The sequence below is a fragment of the Zea mays genome, chromosome 6 (genome assembly GCF_902167145.1).
Source record: "Zea mays cultivar B73 chromosome 6, Zm-B73-REFERENCE-NAM-5.0, whole genome shotgun sequence".
Taxonomy (NCBI): domain Eukaryota; kingdom Viridiplantae; phylum Streptophyta; class Magnoliopsida; order Poales; family Poaceae; genus Zea; species Zea mays.
The window spans coordinates 34,452,114-34,473,262 of NC_050101.1; the positions used below are offsets into that span (position 1 = coordinate 34,452,114).

Here is a 21,149-nt window from a genome sequence, read left to right on the forward strand (position 1 = left end):
CCTATACCTAGTGCTGTGAAAAGAGTACCCAAGGAATATACAATCAACAGTTTTAGGCCCAAGTTTACGCTTTTTGTTGATTGGCACATTTACTTTAGCCAAGCAACCCCAAGTGGGCAAATATGAGAGATTTAATCTTCTCTTTTCCCATTCCTCAAATGGTGTGATCTCTTTGTTCTTTGTTGGAACTCTATTCAGGACATGACATGCTGTCAAAATCGCCTCACCCCACCATGCCTTGGATAATCCCGCTGTACTCAACATGGCATTCACCAAATCTGTTAGAGTGCGGTTTTTCCTTTCAGCAATCCCATTGGATTGTGGTGAGAATGGCGGTGTCCTCTCATGAATAATACCATGTTCCACGCAGAACTCATCGAACACATTAGAGAAATATTCTCCACCTCGATCGAACCTTAACCGTTTTATTTTCCTTTCAAGTTGGTTCTCAACTTCAGCTTTATAGGCCTTAAAATAATTGAACGCTTCATATTTTGTTTTTAAGAGATACACATAGCAAAACCTAGTGGAGTCATCTATAAAAGTGAGAAAGTATCTTTTACCACCTTTGGTCAAAATTCCATTCATCTCGCACAGATCAGAATGAACAAGTTCTAGAGGTGCCAAACTCCTCGCCTCAGCAGCCTTGTGAGGTTTGCGGGGTTGTTTTGATTCAACACACACATGACACTTAGACTTTTTGACCAAGTTAAATTTAGGAATAAAATTTATATTTGCTAACCGCATAAGGCAGCCAAAGCTTGCATGACAAAAACGTGAATGCCATAAATCTGACTTATCAGAAAAATTAACAGAATTCACCATTTTATTACACACATCATGCAGTGATAAGCGGAACAAGCCTCCGCAGTCATATCCTTTACCAACAAAAATACCATGTTTCGACACAACACATTTATTAGACTCAAGAACAACTTTGTATCCATCTCGACATAGCATAGAAGCGCTAACGAGATTCTTCTTGATAGAGGGCACATGTTGTACGCTCTTCAATGGCACCGTCTTTCCCGAAGTAAACTTCAGAATGACCGTACCAACACCAAGAACATGAGCACGCGACCCATTTCCCATCAACAAGGCGCCAGACCTCCCGACCTGGTAGGAATTGAACATAGAGGCATCAACACACACATGAATGTTTGCACCACTGTCCATCCACCACTCAGGTGAATTACAAACTGAAAGAACAAATGGTAAAGAATTACCATACCCAGATGTTCCACCTTCAGTTTCAGTGGTTACAACATTAGCTGATTTCTTGTCTTGAGTGAACTTGCGATCAGGGCACTCTCTTGCCCAATGTTGATCACTGCCACAGACAAAGCATCCTCCCTTTCCCTTGTTATTGTTGTTCTTCTTTTTAAACTATGCTGTTTGAACAGGTTTATTTGCGTTCTCTGGTTTGTTCTGGTTTTTCTTCTTGTTAAACTTGCGGAAGTTTCTCTTCTGCACCACATTAGCAGTAGAGGTCTCAACACCATTTCCACTGTCCTTTGTTCTAGCCCTTTCCTCAACATCAAGAGTACCAATGAGCTCTTCCACATTGAACTCTTGTCTCTTATGTTTGAGAGAGGTAGCAAAGTCCTTCCAAGAAGGTGGCAACTTGGCGATTATACCGCCAGCCACAAACTTGTCAGGCAAAGGACAAGGAAAGAGTTCGAGTTCCTTAGCTAGTGCCTGAAACTCATGAGCCTGTTCCACTACAGATCGGTTCTCAACCATCTTGTAGTCATACAGCTGCTCCATGAGATACAGCTCGCTACCAGCGTCAGTTCCTCCAAACTTTCCAACAAGTGCATCCCACAGCTCTTTCCCTGTAGGAAGGATGATATAGCTTTTCTGGAATTTAGTATCCAGTGCGCTAATTACTGCTCCTCGAAAGAGGTTGTCTTCAGCCTTAAACTTAGCCTCATCCTCTGGAGGTAAGTTGATAGGCTTGCCCTCAGCGGCATGAAAACAAGACATTGCAGTAAGCCACAATTCCATCTTAGCTTTCTATATCAAGAAGTTTTTACCATCAAAAGGATCAGGCTTTAACACAGCAGCAAAACCTCTGACAGAAAAACGCCTAACATTAGGTTTTTGGATTGTTAGAATTATAGGCATTTTCCGTATTATTTTAATTCCATAAATTAACATTATGATGATGACATATAACAAATAATCTCTACTACTTATTAAGTTAGCAATAGTAGCCTGCCTTTTTGTGTTCTGCCATTCTGCGATCTCAGCCATCCATTCTACCGTTCTACAATCTTAGCCGTCCAATCCCGCACACCAGTTTTCCGCGCACAGAAAAAAAAAATCAAACTGTGGCTACCTAAGGATCGAACCTTGGATCTATTGAGCAAAATGCCTAGCCTTCCACCTTCTAGCCAACATGACTCATGTTGAATTGTGTACAACTTCAACTAAAACGTCTTTTGTGTTGAACCCACCGTCCAATCTGTATGCTCACTGAGTCTAGAAAAATATATATAGCTTGGCCCCTGATCTTTCTGGAATTTGGGACGCAGTCCAGGAAATAAAGAAATAGGGAAAAGGAGTTTAGAAATTGATTTTTAGTTTAAAAATAATTGCAGAAACCCATTTAATTCATGGAAATTTTATATTAAATCCAAATGAGTTCATTCCAATTTCTATAATTCTATAATATTATTTTTATCACATAATACCTCTGTTTTTTCATGAAAACAACAATAAAATTAATTTCCTAATTAATCCTATATCAAATACATAGAAACTTTGGAAATTCGTAACTTCCCCATTTTAATTCCAAATTGAATCGTTCCAGTTGTGTTAGTCTCGTATGAATATTTACTACGCAGTAACAACATTGATTATACCATGTTTCATACTTTCTCTACTACTTATTAAGTTAGCAATAGTAGCCTGCCTTTTTGTCTTCTGCCATTCTGCGATCTCAGCCGTCCATTGTACCGTTCTACAATCTTAGCCGTCCAATCCCGCACACCAGTTTTCCGCGCATAGAAAAAAAATCAAACCGTGACTACCTAGGGATCGAACCTTGGATCTATTGAGCAGAATGCCTAGCCTTCCACCCTCTAGCCAACATGACTCATGTTGAATTGTGTACAACTTCAACTAAAACGTCTTTTGTGTTTAACCCACCGTCCACTCTGTATGCTCACTGAGTCTAGAAAAATATTTATAACTTGGCCCCTGATCTTTCTGGAATTTGGGACGCAGTCCAGGAAATAAAGAAATAGGGAAAAGGAGTTTAGAAATTGATTTTTAGTTTAAAAATAATTGCAAAAACCCATTTAATTCATGGAAATTTCATATTAAATCCAAATGAGTTCATTCCAATTTCTATAATTCTATAATATTATTTTTATCACATAACACCTCTGTTTTGTCATGAAAACAACAATAAAATTGATTTCCTAATTAATCCTATATCAAATACATAGAAACTTTGGAAATTCGTAACTTCCCCATTTTAATTCCAAATTGAATCGTTCCAGTTGTGTTAGTCTCGTATGAATATTTACTACGCAGTAACAACATTCATTATACCATGTTTCATACTTTTATAATTAGATATTTATTTATCCTATGTTAATTGGGTTAATCTATGTCTATTGGATTAATTTATTTAATATATTAATATAGTATTCTAACTTTGTGGTTATACGATGTTTGACCATTAGTCTTGCAAACACACACTTACCTTTTTGTTTAAGCAAAAGCGTATGGTGGTACGTGTCCAATGACTAACGATGTACGAGAGAATTTCTTCCGGTATGTGTGAAACGTGCTCTCCAATAATGAGACCATACAAATCGTGATATATATCAAAGTCTGCATGATACTTATAGTTGCAATGTAGTGGTGAAACAGATAGATTATAAATAACAAAATTTATGTATGGCCAGAATCACAAATTGATTATGAAACATTTTCTCATAACGGTATAACACATATTTTGTATATAAGTTATCGTAGTATACTGGTATTATATATTCCCGTTGTAACGCACGGGCATTCAGTTATCATGTATAGAAGTCTGCACGGTACTGTTGGTTGCAATGTAGTGATGAAATAGTTAGATTGAAATAACAAAATTTATGCATGGCTAGGATCACAAATTAATTACGAAACATTTTCACATAACAGTATAACACACATTTGTTCATAAGTTATCATGATATTAAATGTTTCTGTTGCAACGCACGGGCACCCACCTATATGTGTTTATGTCTACATCTATGACAGGAAACACATCTACTACATCTCTCTCCAAGCTCACTTGCTACCATTGCACAATGCGTAGTAGTAGATAAGTATCACCGATATTCTTGAATTATATTTTTGGATGGAGGTAATATTATTTAAAGAAGAGCTTTGCATGCTATTTCTTTTGTTTGAATAATGCATTATACTTAAATTCCCTTTTTTGCATGTGTGAAATTTTTTCTTCGTAATATTTTTTTCATGGATCAGACTTGTGAGTCATTTTCATAAACCAACGCCAAGCATGAATCCATGTTTCCTACTTCAAACCCCGAACAAACTCCATGAGCAGGAGGCATTCGCGTTGTCGTCGCTCATCGATGACGAGAAGAAGCTTGGAGACTGTCAGTTCGACCTCTAAAAGCAGTCTTACGTGGTCGCATGCGCCGTTGTGTACGACAAGCTCCCACGAAGCCGCCGCTTGGACGCGGTCCAAAGCAGCTGCACCGCGTTGTCCATCGTTAAGCAGGGGGGCCTCATGGTTGTTGCCAACGTCAACGACTCTCGGGTTGTTCTGGACACCGCATCCGACAACGACGCCATCACGCTGTCTAGCTCATCGTCCACCTGAAGCCCAACCTGCCACGTAAGTCGCTACTGACCGGACATGAATTATTGTGCGCTGGGACGATGGACGTTGCTGACGTCGTGTGAGTGTCCTCGAACATGATGTATGTAGTGGAATAGCGCATTCGGTGGTGCAACGGCCAAGGGTACTACCTCGCCGATGAGCCCGGGGTGCACTTCGTTTGACAGCCCAACCAAGAGTCATCGGTACTCGTCATTTCGCGTGCGTTCGACGACTATTATATCGAGGATTGTGGCGTCATCTTGGCACCGGAGGTGACACAGAGGAGGATCGACAACAGTGACCAGTTCGTCATCCTCGCCACCGTCAGGGTAGCTTTTGTGTCGGCCTGCCTTTAATTCTCTTCGCAAACACATACACACTTACCTTTTTGTTTAAGCAAGAGCATATGGTGGTGCGTGTCTGATGACTAACGATGTACGAGGGAATTTTTCCGGCATGTGTGGAACGTGCTCGTGCTCTCCAATGATGAGACCATACAAATCGTGGCATATATCGAAGTCTGCATGATACTGATGGTTGCAATGTAGTGATGGAATAACTAGATTAAAATAACAAAATTTATGTATGGCTAGGATCACAAATTGATTATGAAACATTTTCTCATAACAATATAACACAGATTTTGTATATAAGTTATCGTAGTATACTGGTATTATATATTCCCGTTGCAACGCACGGGCATCCCGCTAGTTAACCATAGAAATCATGATCTCAAATTGATCCATACCAATATGAATCAAGAGAACATAGAGCATATGAATCATATAAATATAATAAGTATATAAACATGGTTCATGAATTATTACGGAACAACTAAAAATAAGTAGATAGCAATATAAACAGCATGACTGTAAAACTAAAACAAACAGATATAACATATTATAAAATGACAGAACAGAAGATATAAATACATGACTACATATAAAACAGCAGAGGTGAATATATGAAACATATGTAATATGCAGAACGCAAAATAGTAAGGAAATAAACTGACCATACCCTCCCATACGCTCTGATGATCCAGATCCTTGTCCAGCTTCCCTTGTCATGTCGCCAGGAAGAAGACGTTTTGGGCAGTCGCGTAAACGCTCCTCAAAAACCTAATTGCCGATCCCCCGTGTAAGGTCTCGAACGGCAAGGGCTCCGGAGGCATCTGCCCTCTCGCTTCTCTGTGCGCGCAGAGTCACGAGATGGGAACACTCTCACTTGCGGCTGGGTTGTGACTCTGTTCTGTTCTCGTGTACCAAGTGACAGGGGTTCTCCTCTCGCAGCGCCCGCCCGCTCGCCATGCCACGCCCGGCCGGAGCCCGGCCAGTGGCGGCGGCGCGCACGCGCGTGTGGCACGCCATTTTCCTTTTCTTGACTTCTCAAGTTAGGTGGAATAATTCGCACCATATAAGTCAAGCCAAAAGACCCTTTGACTTCTAATATGGTACTATTGGTATTCTCCACCACTACACATTATAAAGTTTATCCAATAAATGGGCCAGACCCATAAAAGATCCAACAATTGCTGCCAAATTTGAAAACAGTTTGACTCTCCAAAAATTTTGGAACATGTCGCATCCTCTCTCTTGTTCGGGTGCCTATTTAAATTGCTGCTGTCATCTATAAAGACATAAAGACAAGGTACGTACGTACCTAGCACCTACCATGTGGTGAACTCTGTGACGAGCAAGAAAAAGAAATGCCGCGCGTCGTACGTGCGTGTGCGTGGCGCTCGTTGAACACATCGACCGCAGCGCACGTACGTACGTCGCCAAACCGGAGGAGCATTATCGTCCCGGAGGTCATGTACTCATGTCCTACATGCCCGTGCAGTGCTGGATAACATTAACGAGCAAGAAGAAGCACACAGACTGTTTGACCTGGCTCATGCATAAAGGACTAGGTCCAAAGGCCTTGGTGAGCACAAAAAAAAAAGAGGGAGTCAATTCCGCACGTGAAGTCGTGAACACGGCGGCGGCTGTCCGTCTCCGTCGGTCTCACGGTCACCGGGGAAGCACGCGCCGGCGCCGAACTGATCGAGCGGATGCATTGGGATGGTTCGGGCTTTCAGTATCATCAGAAGGGCTGAAAATTACCAGCAGGAAAACTCAACGGCAGCATGCCAAGTCTGACTCATCCATTCCTCAGCGAACGGAACGAGTCAAGAGTGGACTGCTCGGATTGGAACTTAACCTCGAGTTTTGTTGCTGGTATCGTACTTATCTTTTTTTTTCTTCTTCTTCTTTATATACTATATAGTATGCTGGGCCGGCAGCCAATATAAGGTACCGAGCGCACAGCGGACACTAGGAGACAACTACATTTCAGACTTCATCATGTGAAGTCCTCGAAAACTGGTAGATAGCTGAAAGTTCGGTCGTACCGTGTCGCGTCAGTTCAGCAGCTGGCCCCACCATACTTCGGACTATCCGCACTCATATAACTCTAAATTTCTACTCTAAAAAGAATATTCTGTCCTTGTCAGCAAGGTTCTCTACTCTATATCATAATACTCCGCAGTCATATTTACTCCATATCTCAACCATATATCAACTATTATATATTATATCATTTTTTAATTCCCTCCGACGTACACGTGACCTCCCGTGAACTCCCGTACAGTGGATAGCGTGAACTCCCGTACTACGCTATGAATGGCATTTCTTGTGGCTGCTCTATGTTTAGAGTACCTCGTGAGGTGCTCGCTGCAGCAGTTCAGTCTACTCTATATCTGGTAGCGTGCGGTTTAGCGCACCTCAGTGCGGACAGCCTAATGTCCCACCATACTTTGGACTATTTTTTTCGACCAGCATGACACACACGGAATAATTTCGGGCTCCGTGCCCAGATACTAAAATCTACGCCCAACGCAGGCTGAAACATGGAGAGCTGATGATCGTGTCGTAACGGACCAAACACATCACAGACAAAAAAAACTTATATATATCTACAAAATACATCCTATATTCATAACTAAAAAAAATCATATAAGAGAAATCAATGTTTTCTATAACTTTTTATAAAGATATAATAAAAAAATATTATATCATGAAATAACCATTTAAATGCTAGTTTTCTAATTCGTGCCGTGTCGTGCCACCCACCCATCGAGCCTAATTTTGGGGCCACGGCTATTCAGGCGTGTCGAGCCACCTATTTTTTCTTCGTGTCGTGTCGTACTTTGGACTCTTATTTATTTCGTATGTCGTGCCGGTCCTAAATAACACGACCCAAACTTTCGGGGTCTAGAGACAACTACATTTCAAAAATTAGAATAAAAAACAAAAGAAACTTCATCACCGTCGGTCGGGTTCCAGCCTGTTTTCGCCGTCGGTTCCGTGCTCCAGTGGTTCCCTCTTCCTTGCAGTTGCGAGTTGCGACTGCCTGCCAACGCCACAACAAGGCACCGAGCGGACGGCGGACCTCGTCGCCGATGCACCGAGCGACGGACATGGACGAGAAGCACGCACCGTCGCCTCCGCTAGCTCGTCCAGAGGAGCCTCTCCGCCGTCACCTACTGGTCGGTCAGCCCGCCGGCGCCCATCCTCCCTCCCTCCCTCGCATTGCTACGCTCCCTCTCCTCCCTCCATCCATTCTCCGATCGTCTTGGCGGACCGCAACACGGCGGGGATCCTGGGCACGGGCGCCGCGGACCATGACGGTTCCCGTTCCGCTCTTCCATCCTCCGTGGAGGTTTCCTTTCCTTCGTTGACGCGTGTGTTTGCTGGCTTGCTGCTGTTTCCCTTCTCTCTCTGCGCAAAAAAAAAAAAAAAAATGCGCCGGCAAGTCGTCCGCTTGCATCATCTCAAGAAATGTACAAACTGAGGTGTCCCTTTCTTCCCTGCTTTTCTTTATTACTATTTTTTTCTCCAATTTCAATCCAAGAGAGAGAGAGAGAGAGAGAGAGAGATCAGACGCGTTGTTGGGTGGGTGGCTAAACTTGAACCATGGAACAGCGCGGCTGACAGACTACTGGACTAATAACTGATATGCATGCAGCACCCGCCATCGGTTTATGTATGTACCCGTTGACCGTCTGCCAACACAAACTTCGCTTGGTTAGTTGGTTTGCTTACTACTTCTATAGTGTTTGAATGCACTAAATTCATATTAAGGGAGTGTTTGAACCAGTGACGGACCCAGAAATTAGCCAAGACCCGGGCCGAAGCGACCATAAACTTTAATAGTAATATATAAAAAATTGTACGGCGAAACAACGTTGTCATATATGTTAAAAGATGACATACAAGTTATGATGTAGCTCCTTCCAAATGTATCATATCAACATCAACATCAGTGCTTCTTGCTCCAGAACCTTGAAGGAAATCATATTAAAAATGTGACTTGAAAGGTAATGTTAAATAAATTTAATAATATTAGTAATTGATACATACCACTAGTACGAGGTAGATTCACCCTGCGGGTTCTCATGCCTTGAAAATAATCCAATATCTTTGCATCATCAATGCTTGTAAATATATCCCTCTCAATATAACACACCATACGATGGTTAAGCCATTTGTCTCCTGTCTTATTCCGCAACTCAGTTTTAATGATATTCATAGATAAGAAAGCTCTCTCCACAGATGCTGTTGCCACTGGTAAAATCAAAGCTAACTCAATGAGACGATATACAAATAGAAAGACAACATGCCTGTCACTCTGAACCATTCTCACAACAAGATCGCCTAGGTCATTACAACTTAGAATATTTGGATCAGCTCTCATATCAATAATGAATATCTCAAGTTGGTCTTTCAAAACTATGCAATCATATGTAGAGAAGTCTGCATCATACAATTTAGCAAGCTCAATTAACTTATCTCCATCAAAATTGGCAAAAGAATTTCTTGGATCAAGGCAGGCAATGCATCTCAATAATTTGGTAGATCTTTCACCAAAACGGTTGTTCAACTCCACAATAAGTTGGTCAAGCACCACATTAAATATTTCATGTTTCAAGTGATGATAGTAAGTTATCAACTGACCTCCACGACCTCTTGAGCGACCTCTAGCAGTGGTTGTATCCAACATGTTTGGCACAATGATATTATATTGAATACAAAATGATTTAGTATCCTCAAAGAGATCTTCCCATCCATGTTGTCTAATTTCATCAATTTGTTGGTTGAGAATTGATGTTTGATCTTGGCTGCACATTAGGCACAACGGGTGTGAGAGCTGGAGAAAAAAATGATTGCAATATTCTATGTCTCTTCTTCATTTTGATTGTTACTGCCTTACACTCTGAGGGCTATTCCTTGCACACAAACAGTGGGAAGCACGGTTAGCACAACTGCACAAGCACAAGCACAAGGCACGAGCAGCGACGACGAGGAGCTACATACCTACTAGTCTGCACTCTGCAGGGTCTGAACTCTGAAGCCGAGAAAGCGAACTAGCGAAGCCGAGCGAGCAGGCTGCAGGGACTGCCGGACTGGGCTGGGGCGCGGCGGAGAGGCGCCCAGTCGCCAGGCGCGCGCGGCGGATTGGGCGGCGCCGGCTCAACGCTCGACGGTCTAGGCTGGGGGCTGGGGCGCTGTCGCGCTGGGCGAGCGCTCGGCGGACGGGCTGGACTGGCGTCTGGGTGGCGCGGCGGCGGGTTGGGGTCTGGGTGGCGCGGCGACGGGTTGGGGTCTGGGCGCGCGGCGGCGGCGGACTGGGGTCTGAGCGCGCGGTGGCGGCGGACTGCGGTCTGGGGCGCGGGACTGCGGGAGTACGGGACGCGGACGCGGCGCTCGGCGAGTCGGCGTTCTGGCCCAGTATGAGTATCTTCTAAAAAAATAAATGGGCCTGCGCCCCGGGCCGTGGCCCAGGCGGCCATGGGCCTGGGTCTGCCCCTGGTTTGAACAACACAAACTTCATTTCAGGCATCAGATTCTTCTCGCACCCTCCCAAAAAAATCAACTATAGATGACATTAAGGAAGCGTTTGAATGCACTAGAGCTAATATTTAATTGGTTACAAATTAATTAGCCAGCTAACTATTATCTAATTTGCTAAAATTAGCTAATAAACAAACTATTAGCAAGACTATTTGGATGTCTCAACTAATTTTAGCAACTAACTATTAGTTTCAGTGCATTTAAACATCCCCTAACTCAAATGATTTAAAGTTTACTTACTCCAAGTCTAACTTATAATCCGTTTAGGCCAACGACAGGTCTCTAAAGTATAGCTTTGACCCATGTTTTTTTTGTTAAAATACAAATGAATGCTTTTTCGTTAAAAATACAAATGAACTCTTAATAAATTTATACTCTTGTAGAAGTACCATTTAAGACAAAATCGGTGCGTATGACTGCTTAGGTTTCAAAACTAACTAGACAACAAAATGGTTATTCGTAGAACCACATATAATTTAAACCTAGAGTGAGCACATCATTTTTTCGCTCCTCGTTAATTTTTCACACGCCTAAATCTAAAACGTCATCTAGTATAGGTAGGGCCGAGGAAGTAATTCCTATAGAATTCGTCAGACTTAAAAAAAAATGTGTTGACTTTGGTCAGACCTAGAATTGTGTTCGTTCTTTAATTTTAGAACGGAGATAGTACTGTTGTACTCTAGTTGGATTGAGCCAAGTAGCCAACAGCCAGTGAGTCACGACGTGTCGAGTTGTCTTTCTTTGAGTGAAGTTTTTCTCTCTCTCAGCAAAGAGGGGGGACCCACACCTGCCCCATGCCCCCATCATAAAAAAAAAACTCTCCCAAGGAAATGCAATGTATATGGCTATACATGTCCAAACGGGTCGGGCCTTACGGGTAGCCCGAAGCACGGCACGGGTTAGGCCCGACCCGTACCCGGCACGGCACGGAAGGCGACGGGCTCGGGCCGGCCCGGCACGACACCCGGGCCGTGCTTGGGCCTGAGTCGGGGCACGTCGGGCGGAGCCCGAGCACGGCCCGTTTAAGCTTACGGCCCGTTCCAAGCCCGGCTCACATCAAAATATCCCTCCCCGACTCCCCGTCCGCCGCACGCGCACACATTCCAGTCTTCCACATTTTCGTCTCCTCTCTCGCCCTCGCCCTCTCCGTCTCCGTCACACTCGCGGACTCGCCCTCTCTGGATCTCCTTCGTGGAGTGGCTCCGTGGATCCGTGCTTTGCGCTCGTCGGCCGTCGACTGTCGTGTTCCTCTTGCTCCGGTGAGCCGACATAGCCCCTGCCCCCTGTCTGTAAGTTCGACTACTTCTCGGCTTCTCCTAACCCTAAACCTAAACTGGTGAGTGGTGGTCGTCGGTGACTTTTCGGTGCTCTTGCTCTTCTGATTTGTTCTTAGATCTCTTGTTTCCTCTCGCCTTCTCCGTCTCGCTTCTTCGCTTAGGGTTTAGGGTTTGTGCCTCCCTGATTCTGTGCGACTGTGCGTGCCTCTCCGGCTCTCCGTCTCGTTTCTTTGTTCTAATCTGCTCTGCCTACACTCGTCCAATCCTCCTTGACCTCAAGCAACATCAGCTCTGCCCCTCTGGTTGCCCCTCGTCGACGACTCCGGTGCTCCGGCCACTCAGGTGAAGTTCTATTTTCCTAGATCTACTACCTTTGTGCTCTTGATTTTGATATTTTGTATTTTATTTATACGATTTGAAGGTCGTTGAGGAACCGGTGACGTCGTTGAGGAGACGGTCAAGTATCCCTCCATCTCCATGGATCTTGATCAGGACGCCGAGGCGGCAGAGCGTGAGCTTGAGGATCACAACGAGCGTTTGGATGAGTTGGCCTTGTTTGGGATTGGCACTGCCACTGGCAGCAATGTTGATCCCGTAGATGTTGATGCGGCGCCTGTGACTGCCTCCTCGAGCCCCACTGCCACTGGTGGTAGCACTGCCAATGACAACCGGCCGAGGAAGAGGCTAGCGACATCTAGGGTTTGGGCTGACTTCGAGGAAGTAACTGGGCTCGACGACAAAGGTAAGAAGGTAAGGATCTCTGCTATTTGCAAACACTGCAAATGTACCTTGTCTGCTAAATCTTCATCTGAAGAAAGACACTTACTTAGGCACCAAGAACATTGTAAAGCTAAAATTGAACATGACCGAGCAGGCATAGTTCAGTCAGTCCTTAAATTTAATCCTGATGGGTCTGTCCAACGTTGGGAGTATTCTACATTGGTTGCACGAACTGAAATGTGTCGATTGATAGCTAGAGAGGATCTGCCTTTATGTTTTGCTGAGTCTGATGCTTTCCATGAGTATATTACCCGTGCGCATAACCCCAGATTTGTTAAGTCGTCTAGGCAAACAATTGCTAGAGATTTAATTAAACATTACAATGGTCGAATGGAGGGACTAATTGAAACTTTGAAGTCTTCAGTTTCATCTGTGGCACTAACTTCTGATATTTGGTCTGGTAAAGCCAAAGAAGATTATATTAGCGTTGTTGCCCATTATGTGAATTCTAATTGGGGTTTGGAAAAACGACTACTGGGTCTTAGGCCTATTGAGTCTGCACATACTGGTTCTAATATTGCTGAGCATATTTCTATGGTAGTAGATGATTATGGAATAGTAAATAAAATTTTTGCAATTACCTTGGACAATGCTTCTTCAAACAAAACTGCTATGTCTCTTCTTCAACCTATGTTTACTGGTTACCTTGACTTTGCCTGCAATGATATACTTGACTTAGATGATGGTGATGGTTTGAGCTCTATATTTTTGCATCAAAGATGTGCTTGCCACATTATTAATCTTATTGTTAAATCTGGTTTGAAGCGCTTGAAGCCTTATCTTAATGATTTTAGAACTGCCATTACTTTCTTAAATGCTTCTAATCAACGTATTGCTGCATACAAAATGGTTTGTTTGAGTCAGGGTTTTCGCCCTCGTAAATTTGGTGTTGACATGGATGTTAGATGGAATTCTACTTACTTGATGCTTAAGCATATTGTTCCATATAAGATGGTTCTCCTTTGTTAACTGATAACCATTGGTACATTGCTGATAAGTTGTTGTCTTTCCTTGAATTTTTATCTTGCCTTGTGAATTGTGAATGTGTAATTGTGAATTTGTGATCTTGTAATTGCTGGCAGATTATGTGTGTAATTGTGAATTTGTGATCTTGTAATTGCTGGCAGATTATGTGTGTAATTGTGAATTTGTGTAATTGATTTTTACTGGTATCTGGGCTAATGGGCGGCACGGCACGTTTAAGCCCACCGGGCTGGAAGCCCGGCACGGCACGTTTAGAGGGTCCCCGTGCCGTGCTTGGGCTCTAAGTCCGGCCCGTGGCGGGCACGGCACAGCTCGTTACTGTCTGCGTGCCGGGCCAGCCCGGGCACTATTCGTGCCGGGCCTAATCGTGCCCGGGCCGGGTTAGCCCGGCACGCCCATTTGGACATGTATATATATGGCTCTATGCAGATTGCAGACCAGTGCGCAAGAGCATGGGCCAAACCGGCCAAGCATGGCATTGGGCTGCAGGCACTCGTCTCCACAGCAACCTCCCCCGCCAGTCCGCAACGGCCAATGCCACCGTCATCTTCTCCGCTATCAACATCATCACATGCAGGAGCTATGGCAAAGGGAAGGGGTGCGGTGCGGGGGTGTCGTCTGGGTGGCAACTGGCAAAGAGAGGAAAGGAAGGGTGCGAGCATGCTTTATCGTGAACCACAGTGCTGTTGTGCCTCTGTGGGCATCGGCATCGGCATCGGCACTTTGATGGTGGAGGTGGAGGGCAAGTTATGGCTCACTGAATATGGATAGTATGGTCGCAATGGGCCTGCTGCCAAGTCCTTGCAGGTTGCAGCTGCTCTCGCTAGTCCCGCTCTCGCCCAGACACACACAACTCTGACAGCATGCATGCCTTGCACAACTTGAGGCAGAACCTCAAACTGCTGCGAAAGCAAAATATTCTTCTTGTCTTGAGGAATAATAGCATGCGACTTCAGATCGTCTTCATGCTGTTTCGGGGGGGGGGGGGGGGGGGGGGGGGGGGGGGGGGGGGATTGACATGATGCTTGAATGCAACGCGTGCTTGATTGATGAGCTCAAAGACGACCAAGCTGATGTTGGCGGAACAGATATCTGAAATGACAACACAGGTTTATAGCTTAAACAATGCTTCATTGCTTCTGGAGAATCAAGAGGAAGTCGTCAGAAATAATAATAATGTGTGTGGTTCAACAAACCTTCCTCGTCACGCCGCGCCATGTAAATACTCAACTACAGTGATGATGATACATCGAAATGGGTAACTAGACTCTTGCCTCTGACTCCTATATAGAGTTCCAAGTCTCAGAGACGATCTATTCTCATTCTCAATAGTGCAAGTGACTGCCAGTTAAGGATTGGAATGAACAAAGGAAGCCTTTATTCTGGGCCTCAGTGATCCTGACTGGCATAAGAACAGTTCAGTGTCCATCCAATTACTTCACACATAGAATTGTCACACGGTTGCTACCTACAAGTGAATGCCAGGAGTCCAGGGCTGAGGCAAAGGCCAGTGAATGCCTCTTTTTATTTATATGATGAAAAAATTATGTGTTCTTTAGACACTGGACAGTATTAGTGACGATGAAAAGATCTTATGAAAAAATTTTGGAAGCTATCATCAAATCAAACTACATACAAGTATGCAACAGCCCATCACACTTTAAAATTACCTGAAATTTTTCATATTTTAGGACATGTACCAGATGTTGTATTGGCTACACCCACTTCTATTTACTTTCTGGTGGGGACTACATGCTTACCAAACGTTAGGTAATTGCCGGCTAATGGGTACAGTACAGTCAGTTCACCTCAAGATCCTAATGAAGGACCTCATTAGAACGAATCCAACAAACTATAGATCAAAGAAAATGCTTATGGTACATGCTCTGAGTTACCTCTTGACAGATACCAGTTTCATGGGAACTTTTTTCAGCTTGCTGTCAACATTCTTATGTAGACTAGATTATGCTGAAATGTGTTCTTCTACATGTTTAATAGCAGACATAGTAGTCCTTTAACACCCAATACAAAGCACCTTCTCACTTTCCAAACATTTTCTCGGTTCTGGCATATGTCATATCTTCCATTCCACTGAATTCTGAAAATCGGCAGCAATGTCTTCAAAATATGAAATAATCTTTGCAACCAAAGCTCGATTAAATGGCCAGCCAAAATTTTGTATGATCCATTTGATTTGTGATATGAGAAGCAGGAAAGGAAAAGCAAGGTCGTTCTAGGCTACTCCCTTTGTTCCAAATTATAAGTCACTTTGACTCTTTTTTTTGGTACATAAATTTTGCTATGTATCTAGACATAACATAGCAAAATCTATGTACCAAAAAAGTCAAAGTGACTTTGAATTTAGAACGGAGGGAGTACCATACCATGTACTTAAAGAAGCATGCTCCCTTCATGTACAAAAACAATATCAGACACGCAATATTCATGGCTATCAGAAAATTTGTGGCATTCTGAAGTGTGATTCTTTCTATTTGTAACGAACTACATCAGAACATAAGCCATAAAGTTGTCATGAACACTGAAGATCAGTCTTGCAGGAATTCTAGAGCTATTATGAGTTATGGCTGTTTATATGTATGTGACTATGTGAGAAAATAAGATCAAAACAATGTGTGGCAAGTATTAAGATAAACAATATGTTCACCAATTTAAATGCAGATCTTAGGAAACAAACAATAGCTAAGTAATTACTACTCCCCATTTGAAATGGATGTCATTTTGGCAGCCAGTTTTGGTCTTTACATGTTTTGCATCCTCAAGACAACATTGTCACTATTGATTTCTTGTTGGAGGTGATGTCAGAGAAATAAGCATGCAACTAATAAAGTCCAATCACGATAAAAAAAAACTAAAGCATTATGTATATATATGGAGCAAAAGAAATAATTAAATTTGGTCAGAGATGGAGGATTGCTGCCAGTGTCAAAATCTAAAAAACTTGTCCTAACACCCATGGTAGGTCTGCTAGATCATTAATTTTATCAGTATTACATATATACGCTAAAATTTTAAAAAAATCTCTCCTCATAAACCAATTATGATTTACACCCATTGAATTAGCCACAATCACTACATGAGCCATTAAAACCATTGACTAATGACTATTAGTCAATCCATTCCATGCAACCATAGTTAAACATGTCGAGAGTAATTGTGTGTCTAGGTGCACACTAGTGTCTAGGTTCATAGACTTATCTTTAGCTTAATTTTAGCATGAAGGAATAGCAGATTAGCAGTAATAGGCTGATTAAGCGTGTAATATTCTGCATTAATTAGAAGGCTATCAAATCTTAAAATGTAGCTCACAGCTGCCTAGAGAAAGAGAGAGAGAGAGAGAGAGAGAATCAGAAAAGGCTAAGTCAGTCCAGTCACCAAACCCACTGTGTTTGTCTTGTGTGTGCGAGTTTCTGGTTATTTATTTGAGGGCTATTTGCCTATCAAAACACCTAAAACTATGAATGTGTCATTCGAGAAAAACAATGGAGTTGTACATGGTATATGTAGGGGTGATAATGGGCTCTAAATTTTACACTATAAGATTTAAGTATCGGATCAGATTAGGATCAAACTCTATTTCTATTCATTTTTAAACTAAAAATTATTTAGAACCTTACCATTTTGTGAAGAAGCATTTAGATCATGATCCATTACCACCTCTAGGTATATGTAAGATTTATTATTATAGGTAACATTTACAGATCTGGCGTCATAGCAACACAATATAACATTTGAGTCCCAAGCAAAGTTGCGGTAGAGATGAAAATCGAAAACCACAGCAAAGTTGTAGCAAAAGGCACAACAAAAATATACTCATATAGTAGTGTGAATGCATATATACAATGATATAACTTTCTCGGTTCTTCAATGAAGAAGAACTACAAAATTTCAATAGGCAAAGAAGTTCCAGATCAGATTTTACAGATAGCACGAAATGTCTGTGTATGATCTACTAATCAACCGTGGTGGAAGTCGGAATCAGAAAGTTGATAAAATCAAACTTTTACTCAAAAAGATCATATCACACTATCACAGTCAGAAAAGTGATAGCAAACACAGCTCTGAAGCCACAGTTAACCCAGACTACTCACTGTGTTGGAATAAATCCAAACTCCGAAAATAAAATATATTGCTACCACTCAGAAGTTTATCCTAAAACAGAATAGTTTTTTTTCCTACTACTTATTTCTGGGCACTATTTTCTACTTCATTTAGCATCCTGAGCGGTGATCTCCATTAAGCTTTAACGTCAACTGAAAAGAACTTCTACACCAATCAATCACTTTCTGCTAAGCATATACAGTTTTCTTAATGCGTTTTACATTAAGCTTGTAAAAAGATCACAAGTCTAATGTATTTCAAGGATTTCAGTTGAAAACTTACTTTCACACTGGACCATTCAAGCTCCAGCTTATTGTTGTAGTACTTCTCATCATCACACTATAGGCTTAGGCAAAAATATTGAAATACTTAAACTGACAGGTTCGGGCCACAAGAGTAACAAAGCTAACTAATAGTGTAAGGATAGAAAGCATATTTGTAGGTGAGATAAATCCAACCATAAATTGACCTAAATCGGGCATGATTCACTACCATTGACAAGCAGGCATCTCTTTCTTCCCAAACTATGAGAAAACAGAAAAATAAACTTCCAGCTTATACAAAACTTGACGACATTCAATTACATATAACTATATGAAGGGTTGTCTGGTACGAAGGAAGACAAAGAAATTGCACTTCTCCTTCGAGATTATTGTTAAGCGGTATAATAGGAATTAGGAAATGCTCACTGTGCTTGAAGAAGCATGTGGTATATAAAGTGGAGACTGCCGAAGGTAATTTACCCTGACAGTGAAGAATAGATGCCTGTTGCTACTCCTGCCAAGCTATAAATGATTTGGGACAACCCCGGAGTAGCATTTAGCACTCCAAGGAATCCATCATACAATGTGCCCCCATATTCATCATTTATGATGCCTGCGAGAACAAAGTGCCAGATTAACAGTTCAAAATATCTAGGGGGAGATGTGTCGTTTTTCAGATTATTTTTTTATTTAGCATTATTTTCCGTCCCCAGAAAAAACCGAGCTAGGAACAGTAGCTGAAAGCAACTCCCGATGTTGACTCGTCCTACCCCTAGCATATGGAATTCCCAAGACCCAAGTAGTACCTGCTCAACAACTCATTTGGACTCGTCTACCCTACGCCTCATGTGAAGTAAAAAAGAATCTCCACTAGCAGTAAAAAAGTAGTCGTGGGATTCGACCAAAAAAACAGACGTGCAACCTTGGCTGATAGACCAATAACAAAATCAATTATCAAATGCACAGGCTTATACTCCAATCGAAACACCAGCATCATGCATGCAGCATCCGAATCGAATGACTGATGAATCAGGTAATAACAGGGTGCCACCGGTCGGATCGTCGGAGGCGGGGGATTTGCAGCCTCCATCCAATCCAGGGGGGTCACAATGGCGTCGGAAACAGCAGGAGACGAGAAGTCGGAGCCCAGCGACCCGCCGTGCAAAAGCTAGCATCTAGGCAGCGGCGCGCGCACCGGACCTAGACCCACACGGAGTGGGGAACGCCGGATCCGCCGCGATTGCAGGGCGAGGATAGGAGCTCGAGCGAAGCTGAGAGTAATGGCCGAAATGGAAGGCAGGATGCCGCACCGCAACTGACCTTGGGCGGATCGGAGGCTTGAAGCCAGGTGCAGGCGCGGGTAACCGCCACCGCCTCCCGCTCCCCTTCCTCCGTCTCCTGCTCGGTGTCATGGTCCTCGCGGTCGGGAACATTTCTCGGCCTGCCGCGTTTTTGGTGCTGCGAGGAGCGGGGAGCCAGTGACGCGAGACGCGACGGCCTCACAGCCTCGGCACGCGACACCGGACAGGCGGGACACGCACGGGTAGGCGTCTACTAGGGTACTGCAACTAGGGGAAAGTGAAAAGTAACGGGAAGCGCATTGACTGTTTGTGCACGGACGGGGGCCCACAGGCCAACGACAGGCATGTGCTGTGCAGTGCAGGTGCAGCAGTAGCCAGTGCCCAGTAGGTGCAGGCGTGCAGCGCGCCCCAGTGAATGGTCCCCGGCTCCCCGCCTTGGCCTGGCCCGCCTTGGTCAGCAAGAAAAAATATATAGTCAGCCCTTTTTCTCATCTTCTAAAAGAAAAATAAAAGAAAAAAACGAATTCACCGTCATCCTCCTCCGTCCCAAAAGGCGTCGTCGACCATGAATTTTCCAGCGCACTCATGAATTTTCAGCCCATATCTGAACTTGGTTTAGAAAAATTCTAGGGCAAAAACCTCCTTGTGTGGTCTAAAAAAATGCATGACAAAATGTAGACACAAACTAATTAAATTAATATATTTATATATGTAGTATATTTGTATATTATCATAAATCATATGAGAGATAGTTATATACAACACTTATTCTATAGAGAAGCAAATAGAAAAGTGTGCTATAAGTTGTACATTAGAAAAATAGTATATAAATCTATAAAATCAATTTCTATATCTCACCTCATGAATTTAAGATGGGCTTATATATAATCTTTGGAAAGTTGTGAATATCACATTCTAAAAAATAGACTACTGATTAGTTAGATTCCTATTCCTCAAAATGAAGGGAAACAAACGGGGCCTTAGCAGTTCAGGGGTGGTTTGTTCGGTTATTATAACACTTTATATCATTTTCATCCTAAATTTGTAGTGTGGGAAACACAGGAGAATAAAGGAAAATAATTTATTAACGGCTACCAATCTTTGCTTTTGTGTGTGTGATGTTGTAAAGGAGTCGTACAAACACATATCCCTCTATTCCTAATCAATGATATACTTGAGCCAGGAATTACGAAATACATATCATGGATCCTTTTTTTTCTCTCTACCAACCATTTTTCTGATGTTATTGAGACGATTTAGTTCTGATGTTATTGAGACGATTTAGAGCGTGTTCGTTTTAGTGCAATCTATGTGGTTTAGACAGGATTGGGTGATTTAAATCCATAGCAAGTCAAAATTACTCTTAAATTTTTCCAATATCCTTCAGTCCATGTGGGATGAGAATAATTGAACTTACATATTTAGTTTCATCGAATTCTTTTCCAGCTATGTATCTATCTCACAAAGTTGAAGGCAAAATATTGGACACCAAGAACAGGTTGACCGCATCATTATTTTCTAGTGTTCATTGAACTAGCTGGTGGACTGCATCATTATTAAGTCCCTAGATTCTTTGAGCTCGTTGAGATCATCAACACAGCCGTATTGTGACTGCGCTTCTGTGAAGTTGAGGACCCAAAACGATCGATGCTCCATCTCGGATGGGAGTATGGCTTTTGACA

General features: G+C 42.8%; 1 protein-coding gene across 30 annotated transcripts; it reads right to left on the reverse strand.

Moving 5' to 3' along the window:
• Positions 1–7,889: 7,889 nt before the first annotated feature.
• On the reverse strand, positions 7,890–19,807 carry LOC100276845 (uncharacterized). 30 transcript variants are annotated; one of them, XR_004850102.1, is made up of 8 exons: positions 19,487–19,725; positions 18,647–18,779; positions 15,680–15,882; positions 14,981–15,186; positions 10,207–14,876; positions 9,847–10,112; positions 9,253–9,456; positions 8,672–9,173 (listed from the first exon to the last, which is right to left on the reverse strand). XR_004850102.1 is itself a non-coding variant. In XM_035959900.1 (6 exons), exons 3-6 carry the CDS (start codon positions 15,700–15,702, stop codon positions 9,109–9,111), a joined length of 456 nt encoding a protein of 151 aa, XP_035815793.1. In that variant the 5' UTR covers positions 15,703–15,882; positions 18,647–18,779; positions 19,487–19,718; the 3' UTR covers positions 8,672–9,108. The 30 variants fall into 30 exon arrangements, 6 of the variants coding, with proteins under 6 accessions (XP_020395407.1, XP_035815793.1, XP_020395408.1 ...); XR_004850104.1 differs by lacking the exons at positions 10,207–14,876; positions 14,981–15,186; positions 18,647–18,779 and having other exon boundaries at positions 8,672–8,894; positions 9,106–9,173; positions 9,847–10,010; positions 19,487–19,719; XM_035959900.1 differs by lacking the exons at positions 10,207–14,876; positions 14,981–15,186 and having other exon boundaries at positions 9,847–10,010; positions 19,487–19,718.
• Between the last annotated feature and the right edge of the window lie 1,342 nt (positions 19,808–21,149).

Excerpts from the sequence above, each read along its gene's own strand:
- LOC100276845 (XM_020539818.3), bottom strand. The coding sequence starts at position 19,599 with ATGTTCCCGACCGCGAGGACCATGACACCGAGCAGGAGACGGAGGAAG. Across the intron at positions 9,457-9,846 it reads TCGCTCAAGAGGTCGTGGAG|TGGCAACAGCATCTGTGGAG; the intron begins GTCAGTTGATAA and ends TGATTTTACCAG. Across the intron at positions 9,174-9,252 it reads GAATCTACCTCGTACTAGTG|GTTCTGGAGCAAGAAGCACT; the intron begins GTATGTATCAAT and ends ATTTCCTTCAAG.